General features: G+C 34.0%; 1 protein-coding gene across 1 annotated transcript; it reads left to right on the top strand.

The window, feature by feature from the left end:
• Positions 1-1924: 1924 nt before the first annotated feature.
• Positions 1925-9947, top strand: vps29 (VPS29 retromer complex component). Its single transcript, XM_059353705.1, has 4 exons — positions 1925-2048; positions 6137-6328; positions 7575-7810; positions 9402-9947. Exons 1-4 carry the CDS (start codon positions 2046-2048, stop codon positions 9517-9519), a joined length of 549 nt encoding a protein of 182 aa, XP_059209688.1. The 5' UTR covers positions 1925-2045; the 3' UTR covers positions 9520-9947.
• The last annotated feature ends 883 nt before the right edge of the window (positions 9948-10830 follow it).

Raw genomic sequence — 10830 nt, 5'->3', positions numbered from 1 at the left:
AAACCTTTATGGACCAAAAAAACAGCAGTGGACGGCTCCTCTCTCTCCGTTGCAGGACGGAGAGATTCAAAAGATCCTTCGATCTTACAGCCATCAGACTGTCTCATTCTTCAAGAGATTCTACCAGACTAACTGAATTTCCGATTTCTGATTTCTGATTGATTTGAGTATCCGCATCTAAATCTAATTAGTATTCAAAGTAAAAGTATTTTTTTATTTTACTAGATTAATTGTGTTGATGTATTTATGTAAGCAGCATATTCATTTTGTAAGGCTTAATTTGCAGCAGCTTGCTGGTGATTCAACTGGATTTTTATTTGTGTAGTGATTCAAGTAGTTGTAAATTACTGCAATTTTTTGTGTAGTTAAACTACTAAAACTATACATTTGTCCAGAAGAAGGAAATACATTTATTATTATCATTATTATTATTATTATTATTATTACTATTATTATTATTATTATTATTATTATTTTATCATTGATTTTCTACTGTAACACATATGCTCAGGTAAATATTTTTTTTCTAAACTCTTGAAGTTGCTGTAAGATCACTTTATTTTCAAAAAGTGGGTTTGGGAAATAAAGGGAAGTCTTTATATTTTTATACCTTTATACCTTAACTTTTTTTCTAGTTCCAAATGGGATTTGTGGGAAAATACACATGAAGAAAGGGCGGTTTAAAACACAAAGTAAAAACATGAATATCACCAAAGGTGGAGCTCGGTAATGCTGCTGAATCTGGCAGCAACAGATAGCAGCATTATCTGTGGTAAAAATTGACTTATGAAAAAAAGACACATGGACACAGAGATACTGTACACACACACACACACACACGCACACACACACATACACACAGACACACACACATAAACAAACAAAAATGAAATCAATTCCAACATCAGCATCTGTAGTCCGGTACAATGGGTCACATTCCTTTTTCTGCTATTCTACTGATAATAAGATCAAAATGTTTTGAATTTATATACTGACTGACTGAGTTATTATATGCACTACAAGTTTTGAGATATATGTACATTCTAAATTTGTACATGTACATTGTTACTCTGAGCTACTTTTTCTAAGTAGCTTTAGTTGACCAGACTAGATGTCTCCCCGGGTCACTTTACTGTAGTTGAACTTTTTGTTACGTGAAGTCACTGGTGACTTCCAAAGCTTTGCTTCCAAAATAGCTTCTCCAGCACATAAAAGAGAAATTCCTTTAAATTATGCAATATTTGAACACTCTATCTGGCTTGGAACAGGCGCACAGATACGTGCTGCCCACTGCTCCTTATCATAGTGTGTTCACTGGTGTGTCAAAAAGGATGATTTAAATGCAGAGGTTGAATTTCCCCATTGTGGGATTAATAAAGTAATCTTAATCTTAATTTATACCTCTGTGGGTGAGCTGTTCTATCGAGGCTTAAAATACGCAATGATGCAAATGGGGTTTTTTTGTCTGATGTCATGTGTCTAATCTGTCAGAAGTTGCTGTTGGGTTTTTTTTTTTTGCCATGCCAAATTTGTCAGATCAAATCTGATTAATTGAATTAATACAATTAATGAATTCATCTGTGTAATGCAAACTTTCTATGTAAATCATCTGCAATTATTAAATTTGTCACACACAAATCTCTATTTACTTCAAATCTATTTCTATTTTTTTATTTATATTTGCAAATATCTCTTTTTGTTGCATTTGTATGTATTATTGTTGTATATTTAGTGTAGCACGTTTTTTAAAGAAATCAGTATTTTAGTTACATATTTACTTATTTCTTTTTCAATTTCCTACACAGCAGAAACTGTAACAAAAACAATTTATATTTATGAAGGATGAATAAAGTATTTCTGATTCTGAATTTTCTCCCCAGCTACCTCAGACGTTAAACTCAACTTGTTTTATTCTGAAGGGACAAAAGGAAGTGTTATACCCACTTTGACGCACGCTCATTCTCTCCTCTGATTGGCTGACGGCCTGACGCTGTACGTACGTAGGCGCTTCCTTAACTTGACTCTCAGAAACAGCAAAATAGAAGATGGTGAGTATGAAATGGCGAAAAGGCCACAATTTTACCACATTTACAGCCCCAGTTTCGAGCTCTTTTCTCCCACGATGTTTCCTAAGAGTAGTTGGCAACGCTACGAGAGCGACATCACGGTTTTAAGCGCGTTAATTTAGTCTTAATTTCAGTTTTTTTTTAAAGGAAGGTTCATTGCGAGATGGATCAACGATCACATGACAGCTGAGCAGTTTAGTCGCCCCACAAATTCACTGCAACAAGCTGCAGGAACCATTAAAGTCACTCTTCTCATTTGCACGATGGTCTTTCAGCTTGTCATTGTTGTTCACCAACCATCCGTGTTGTCTGTTTAAATGCTATCGCGACATTTTTCACTTTTGAGTCAGTTAGCTGGCTGGCTAGCATGCTAACAGCTACTTTACCTTGCAGCAGTAATGATGGTTATCACTCAGTTATTAACCCGAAATTATTACTTTTGGGGTTGGACGACACGGGGTTTTTCTTTGGGTTTTTTACATCAAGATTAAAACTACATTATATTTATTTGTTCATTCATTCATTCTCACTGTTTTTATGTATCTTATCTGTATTTATCAAAGGTTGTATACTAGTTTGGTTCAAGATATTTGTAAAAACACTAAGTTTAAGTGCAGTTTAAGTCTGTGTACAGTAGTTATTTGATTATAACCAGTCATGAAAGAAAGAAGAAATATGCACACCCTTTATTTTATTAAAAGTGCTAAAAACCACAATGTGTACTTAAAGTACTGATTGTGCAGGAAAATGTTCCCCGTCAGTGTTTTTACAATAATATATAATTTATCTGGTTTTAATGTCACTGCTGCATTAATGTGCATGTTGCATTTCACAGCTGTAGATGTTTCAGGTTGTGTTCACTTTTACTCCTTTACATCCTGTTGGGTAGTAGGGCTACTGATTATTTTGACTGACATTGCAACTAAATAATAATTTCTACATCATTATTCACATTTGCATTGAAAAATATATTTAAATAGCCACAGAAGTAGAAGTTAGGCAAGTAGAAGTATAAAATATAAATACTCATGTAAAGTACCTCTAATTTGTACTCGTACAGTGCTGAGTAAATGTTATTATTCCACCACTGATTAAAACTGAATTCACTTTAATTTGCTTCCCCACATGATTTTGCTCACACAGTGAAAACTATACATGTGCTTGATCATCATCACTAACCGTCAACCATTAACAATCGATTCAACCACATTGTCGTTTAACTTTTCTTATTTGTTTTTGAATGATTAATATCTGCCTACTTAATCCATTCACTTTTTAATTTCTAATTTCAGTTTTTCCCCTCTTGTCCCAACTCTTCTTGTCTTTTTTTTTCTTTCTTTTTGTATCTTTGATCGTGCCTCGTGTCATTCTCTCCATGCACATCCTGCCTTCCTCCCTATCTCACCCACTCTCCTCCTCCCACCCCTCATTGCCTGTCTCCAATCAACCAGGCTGGTCACCGGGTAAGTTCCCTCGCTCTGTGTTGGATCCCTGTTTTCTGCTCGCTCTTCTGCCTGCCACACTAACACAGGGTTGGGATTGCACAGGTTTGCTGTTTCTGCTGCTAATTCAGCAACTGCACTGCAGGCATTAAGTACACCTGCTCTTTCCTCTTGTCCTAAAAGAGAAATTAATTATTGCTCAATTACCCAACATATTCTAGAAATAAGAGTAGGAAACCTAAAACTCCCATGTGAGTTTTGAAGCACTTGTATAGAAATGAACGATTACTCAGGAAGACTTTAAGGTCATGAAAATGTTTCGCAACTCCCTTTGTGGTACTCTCAAGTGACTCATCTATGTCAAAACAGGAAATCCCTGTGAATGAAGGAGTTAGAAATAATGAGCTGTCTTGATTAGATACATTTCGGCAATTATTTGGTGAAGAAATCCAATCAGGAAGTAAGTGAATGTTGGAGCCCGATCGATACAGGATTCTTTGAGACTGATGCCAAAATTCGAGAGGAAAAATTTAATTTTTGAGCTGGAATGTAAACCGACCCTTTCTCTGTAGATTGTGATCTGATTTTTGCACAGATATGACTCTGAAAAACCACTCAGCAGACTGCTTTCTTAAACAAATAACTTAATTGAAGAAAAACAAACATTATTATACATTATACATACAATGTATTCCATTGTAAACCACTTCTAGAAATGAAAAATAATAAAAATAATAGTAAAAATAGTATAAACTAATTGTCAAAACCCAGAAACTTGTCCAGTTTATTATATACGTTAATACAATTCTTTTTTGTGTTATTATTCATTTTTTAATCTTATCTTTACACATACAATGAGACATTATCTTATTAAATATTTGCTAATTTTCCTAAATTAACAAAATAAGAAATATAAATATTGGATAAAGCCAGGCTCAAAATGTTTTGTTTAAATTTGTGACTTATAAAAGGTATATTAAGATTTCTCTTTAATCACTCCTTTAATCATAAAAATAATAAATAAAAATAACTAATAGTAAACTAATACTTAAAACCCAGAAACTCCTCCAGTTTATTACTTACATTAATACAATTATTGCTTTTGTTTTTTTAAAACGTATCTTTACACATACAATGAGACATTATTTTCTTAAATATTTGTTAATTTTCCTAAATTTACAAAACAGAAAAAAAGAATAAAAAAATAAAAATAAAATAATCAGATGCTGTAGAAATTCTTAATTTGACCCCAGTTCACTTTGTGCTCTGCAGCAGAGAGGAAGAGTTTCACTTTCATGCTGATCGAACACCACGGTTGAATTTCAGCCCGCATGCAAGTTTTTTTTGGCCAAAAAATCTTGAAACAGAGCAGCTGATATTGGTAGCCAGAGCACCAACACAGTTGTCACTTTTCCTTTACTCTGCTTTAATCTTTCTCCGCACCCGGTGTGTTTTCTGACTGCCAGAGACTAATGATGTATGTGGATAACAGTGAACTCTGGTCAAGAAGAATGAAACAGAACAAGAGTTACTGATGTAACTACGGTTCTATGAATTCTGGCGAACCACCACTGCTCATTTTCATCCAGGTGTTTCATAGCGTCTCTGGCGGTCAGGAAGGATTTATTGTTTTGCTTTAGTTTTTTTACCGTGTATCCATCTGCATATCCAGAATTATATAATTTCACAGCTATTACAAAGTAGCGAGTACTACGTTTCTGGTATCGTGACATCCCTGACAAAAGGTTTTCATACATAATGTACACTGATACTGATAATATATAGACTGATAAATCGGTCGGGCTCTTTAAACTATAAATTTAGTAACTCAGTGTTTTTGGCGATGCATGTGTTTGAAGTGACAAAAAACATTCCTGTACATAGGAACATGCACATATTTAGCTCCTGGTTTGTCTCAAAGCTCACCAAACTGTTTTATCAGCTAGACTGATTTAAGGTGTAAAATAAAACCTTAAATTGTCGACCTTCTTCTCGCCACAGTCCTAACATGCTATCACAATTCATGTAAAGCATCTCTCTGCTGGCCAGTGGAGTTTAAAAAGGTTATTTATAGGTTTCATGTTCAGTTTGATCGTCCGGGTTTGTTGGTATTTGATTCTTATTGACTTCTTTTGTTGTGTGAAAACATAATGATCCCGCTGTCATCATCTCCTACATCTGTTATTGAGTGTCTGAAATCCAGCTGTGCTCATTCAATCCCTATTTTGACAATCGATGTGGGCATTTTTAAAATTCATATTATGTAAGTAGTTACATTTACAACACAGTTTGAATTCGGACACTTAATAAATTCAGCTTGTTACTTCCAAACATTGCTTATTTTTCAAGTTTATGATTTAAGCCACTGTACTAAATGAATCTGGAGTAGCTTGTGGTTCAGGTGCAATAACATGGATAAGTATTTTGATGGTTTTAAACAACTTAATAATAATAACTAACTAAGGAGTGCAGTGGTTCTGATGGGTTCGGACCTGTGGCATCCCACAGGGCTCCATCCTCGGCCCACTGTATCTTTTCAACGTTCAGATGCTACCTCTCACAGCCTGAACTCTCCCTCGTTGGCGGGTGACTAACCTGTCTGTGTGTGTGTCTGTGCGGTGCTATCAGTTGGTCCTGGTGTTAGGTGACCTGCACATCCCCCACCGGTGCAACACCCTGCCAGCCAAGTTCAAGAAGCTGTTGGTCCCGGGGAAGATCCAGCACATTCTCTGCACAGGAAACCTCTGCACCAAGGAGAGCTATGACTACCTGAAGACTCTTGCTGGAGACGTCCACATAGTCCGAGGAGACTTCGATGAGGTCTGTAAACAGTAAACAGATTAGACCACGTAACAATAAGAGGAGACTCTGCAGGTGAATAACGAACCGATATCACCTTGAAATGTCCCATTTTAATTACTTACACTAAAACAATTACTTTTTTGTTATTATTGTATCTCTACACATACAATAAGACATTATCTTATTAAATATTTTGCTAATTTAGAAATCCCCTCGTTGGATTAAGCCAGATTCTAAATTTGAGTTTGATTTTGTTGATTTATAAAAGGTATATTCAGGTTTTTACTAAGGGTTTTTTGGATATCTCTGTAATCACTCCTTTAATACTGTCAATAGCCCTAACAAAAAACAAAAAAATACATTTTTGCCATGTTTTGTTTCATGTTACTGAAGTGAAGATTTCTGGCTATGTATATATATATATATATATATATATATATATATATATATATATATATATATATATATATATAAACTCCCCCAGTTGATTACTTACGTTCATACAATTATTTTAAAATGACACATTATTAAATATTTACAAATTTTCCTAAATTACCTAAAAACAGAAATCGAAACATAGGATAAAGCCAGAGCCCTTTAATCAGAGAATACTGTCAACAGCCATAAAAAACGGGAATGAAATGTATGTAACAGGCTATGAATGAAATATGAACAAATCCCTCTTTAAAAACCCAGTTCCTTACTTACATCAAAGCAATTTTTTTTTGTATTTAAAGTTTTCTAAAGACAGTAAAGTTTAGTAAAGTTGACATTTAAATGTGTAGATTCTGTGTTTTGCTTTCAACTAATCTGAAAGAAGACATGGTATAGAAGCAAAATAGCCCAAAGGATTCATTCATTTGATTTAATACAAGGGCAGTGAGTGAGGTTGCAAAATTGAGTTTTTAACTACTTCTACCTAAAACTGACTGGCCTGTGTATAATTAACAGTGTGTTACTGGGTTAAAGTCCAGCAGAATTTTATATTTCACAGAATTGTCTGTAAGGTTTTGAACTAAGGGTATAAAAAGAGATTTATGTGGCTGAAAATTAAAATGCAAGAAGGAAGTGTAACGGATCTCTTGTCGTGTAATTAAATTGTACGTTAGTCGAAAATTTAATTCAAAATTGTATTTAGAAACAATCACACTAAAGAACAGTTTGTCTCTGATTTGCATTTTAGAGGTAGATCACTAAGAACAAGAGTGTTTTTACAAGACCACTTTCAAATAAAAAACATAATTTTGTCCCCCCTTCCTCTCAGAATCTGAACTACCCGGAGCAGAAGGTGGTGACAGTGGGCCAGTTTAAGATCGGTCTGATCCACGGCCACCAGGTGATCCCGTGGGGCGACATGGCCAGCCTGGCGCTGCTCCAGAGACAGCTGGACGTCGACATCCTCATCTCCGGGCACACACACAAGTTCGAGGCATTCGAGAATGAAAACAAGTTCTACATCAACCCTGGTTCTGCCACGGGAGCCTACAGCGCACTGGAAAGGTAGAGGACTCATTCACGCTGACGTTTTCTCATTTAAGAGCTTAAGAAGATGTAAAATATTCCTTTATTAGGAACGGGGAAGTTTAGTGTAACCAGTGGTGGAAAAAGTATTCAGATCCCTTACTGCAGTAAAAGTACCAATACCACACTATGGAATTACTCCACTACAAGTAAAAGTCCTGCATTCAAAACTTACTGAAGTAAAATTACAACAGTATCAGCATCAAAATGTACTTAAAGTATCAAAAGTAAAATTACTCATTATGCACAATGACCCCACTCAGATTGTTTTATATATTCTAAATATATTATTAGATTATTTGTATTGATTCATTTATGTAAGCAGTGTTTTAATTTAGATAGATAGATAGATAGATAGATAGATAGATAGATAGATAGATATTCTGTTATGAGGTTTAATAAAAAGAGAGTATAATTACTTTAAATGTAGTGGAGCAAAATGTACAACATTTGCCTAAAGAATGTAATGGAGTAGAAATGTAAAGTCACATAAAATGGAAATACTCAAGTCAAGTACATCAAAATTGTACTTAAGTACAGTACTTGAGTAAATACACTTGGTTTGATTCCACCAATGATTGTGACAGCAGCAAAAAAGTGTCCAGCAATAATAGCAAATAGCAAAAATATATATAGAGAGACGCTGCTTTAAATTGACGATGCTCTCCAGTAAAACAAGTGTAACAGTAGAAACCAGACTGACTGTAATTACACGCAGTCAGCTTTGACCTTAAACACCATCACCTCTCTGGACCCCGACTGAATTGATTTGATGCATTCAATTATTATTTATTTTAATCCAATTTTTGAGTGAGCACACTGGGCATCCTGTATATATATATATATATATATATATATATACACTCACTCATACAGTCATGTAAATTATTTATATATATACATTATATATACAGTCATGGGAAAAAAATATTAGACAATTGTTTTCTTCAATTTCTTGTTCATTTTAATACCCGGTACAACTAAAGGTACATATAGGTAAAAAAAGCTCATCAGAGTTAAATTTAACAGCTGATATCTAGCCATTTTCCATGGTTTTATTGATAATAACCAAAATCATTATCAAGAAAACCATGGAAAATCGCTAGAAATCAGCTCTTAAATTTTATTTTATCAGCCATTTTTGTTGTTATTATATTTTTCCCAAACAAATGTACCTTTAGTTGTACCAGGCATTAAAATGAACAAGAAATTGAAGAAAACAATTGTCTAATATTTTTTCCCCATGACTGTATATATGTATTTATTTCTCTTCTTTTTTATTTATGTACCTATTTATCCTTACCTACTAATTCATTTTGTTTTTATATGTATTTATTTATTTATTTATTATCATTATTATTACTATTATTATTTATTTATTTATTTTCTCTCCCTCTTTGTTCTTGGGGGTTGTCTTAGTTCTCATGTACCTTTTTAAAAAAAAAAAAAAAAAAAAAAAGTGGATCACAGCTGTGGAAAAACTATATATCTTGCATTGATGCTTATGAAATGCTGATCTCCAATAAAAAAATATATTAAAAAAACACACATCTGTCTTCTCTCCTTACAGCAACATCATCCCCTCTTTTGTATTAATGGACATCCAGGCGTCTACAGTGGTCACGTACGTTTATCAGCTGATCGGCGACGATGTCAAGGTGGAGAGAATTGAGTACAAGAAATCTTAAAGCACGGTGTGATGAAGAGGAGGAGGAGGAAGATGAGAGAGAGGAGCAGGAGTTGGGTTATCGTGGCTACGTGTATCGTTTCATTCCTTTCCACCAGGGGGCAGCAGCTCCCCTGCAGTCACCACAATGTTAATGCTGTAACAAACTGTTCAGTAACTTAACTCTAAATCAAATGTGTATTATATTGTTTATAAGTCATCAGCATTTGCTTGTATCCAAGCTTTCATTTGGTAACTGTAGAGAATGCAATAATGTCACATGTGTTTGTTATCAGAAGAAATATTTGGTGCCATTTTTCTTTTCTTTTTTTCTTTTTTTGGTCACATTCGCCCTCGTCATTTCCTGTCAATATCAGGCCTTTAGCTTCATGTAGTCGGCCTTTTTTTCATTCATTAATTTCCCCACAATAAAGATCTAATTTCACTCCATTGGTTGTTCTGTTTTTTTTGTTATACTGAAAAGAATCACTCGAATGCAGTGGTGAAAGAAGTGTTCAGACTCCTTACTGCAGTATAAGTATTAAAGTATCAGTATTAAAATGTACTTAAAGTATCAAAAAGTAAAAGAACGGCCCACTCAGATTGTTCTATATATTCTAAATATATTATATATATAATTAAACTTTCGATAAACTACCTTTCTTTTGTAAGCAAACAAAAGATTCCCAAAAATTCAGGTTGTCCTCAAATGGCCAAAAGTATTCCAACAGCCAGACATTACTCTCAAATGTCCCATACATCTATATATTCACTTATTAATGATTAAATATGATTTGGCAGATAAACTAATATAGAAAACTGATCATATATATTTTTTTATTTTTGGACTAAAATTATGGCTAACAGTAAGTGAGAGATTACTAGACATGAATTTAAGATTTAAAAAATAGTTTATTATTTAAACAATAGGTCATGAAAGCATGTTAAGAAAACAGCTGTTTGACAAGTTACTCATCAATTCAAAACGAGTCACTGATGAAATAAAGGCAAACATTAACCAACAAACAGAGTAAGTTGAAGTTGCACATCGAGCCTGGAGGCGAATGTGTCGAAATTTATTGAAGAACGTATTAATTATTACAATACACATAAATTATTTTAACAAGGTTTGATAGTAAGAGTGAGAGTGAGTTAATAAATCAGCAGCGCCTCAATTCTTTTGATATATTTCCAACTCTTCAGCATGATTTTGGACATATGACGCATGTGTGGAGAGATTTACAACTTCAAAAGGTCCATTTTAAGTCATAAATACATTTTTTGTTGTTTGTATTACAAACAGTGGTGGAAAATGTATGCAGGTCCCTTACTG

The sequence above is a fragment of the Centropristis striata genome, chromosome 16 (genome assembly GCF_030273125.1).
Source record: "Centropristis striata isolate RG_2023a ecotype Rhode Island chromosome 16, C.striata_1.0, whole genome shotgun sequence".
NCBI classification, from domain to species: domain Eukaryota; kingdom Metazoa; phylum Chordata; class Actinopteri; order Perciformes; family Serranidae; genus Centropristis; species Centropristis striata.
This window is presented reverse-complemented; position numbering and strand designations above follow the sequence as displayed.

What these genes read in the sequence shown, in the direction of transcription:
- vps29 (XM_059353705.1), top strand. An exon ending in TCCGAGGAGACTTCGATGAG is followed by an intron (nt 6,329 to 7,574) that starts GTCTGTAAACAG and finishes CCTTCCTCTCAG; the next exon opens with AATCTGAACTACCCGGAGCA. An exon ending in GCCTACAGCGCACTGGAAAG is followed by an intron (nt 7,811 to 9,401) that starts GTAGAGGACTCA and finishes CTCTCCTTACAG; the next exon opens with CAACATCATCCCCTCTTTTG.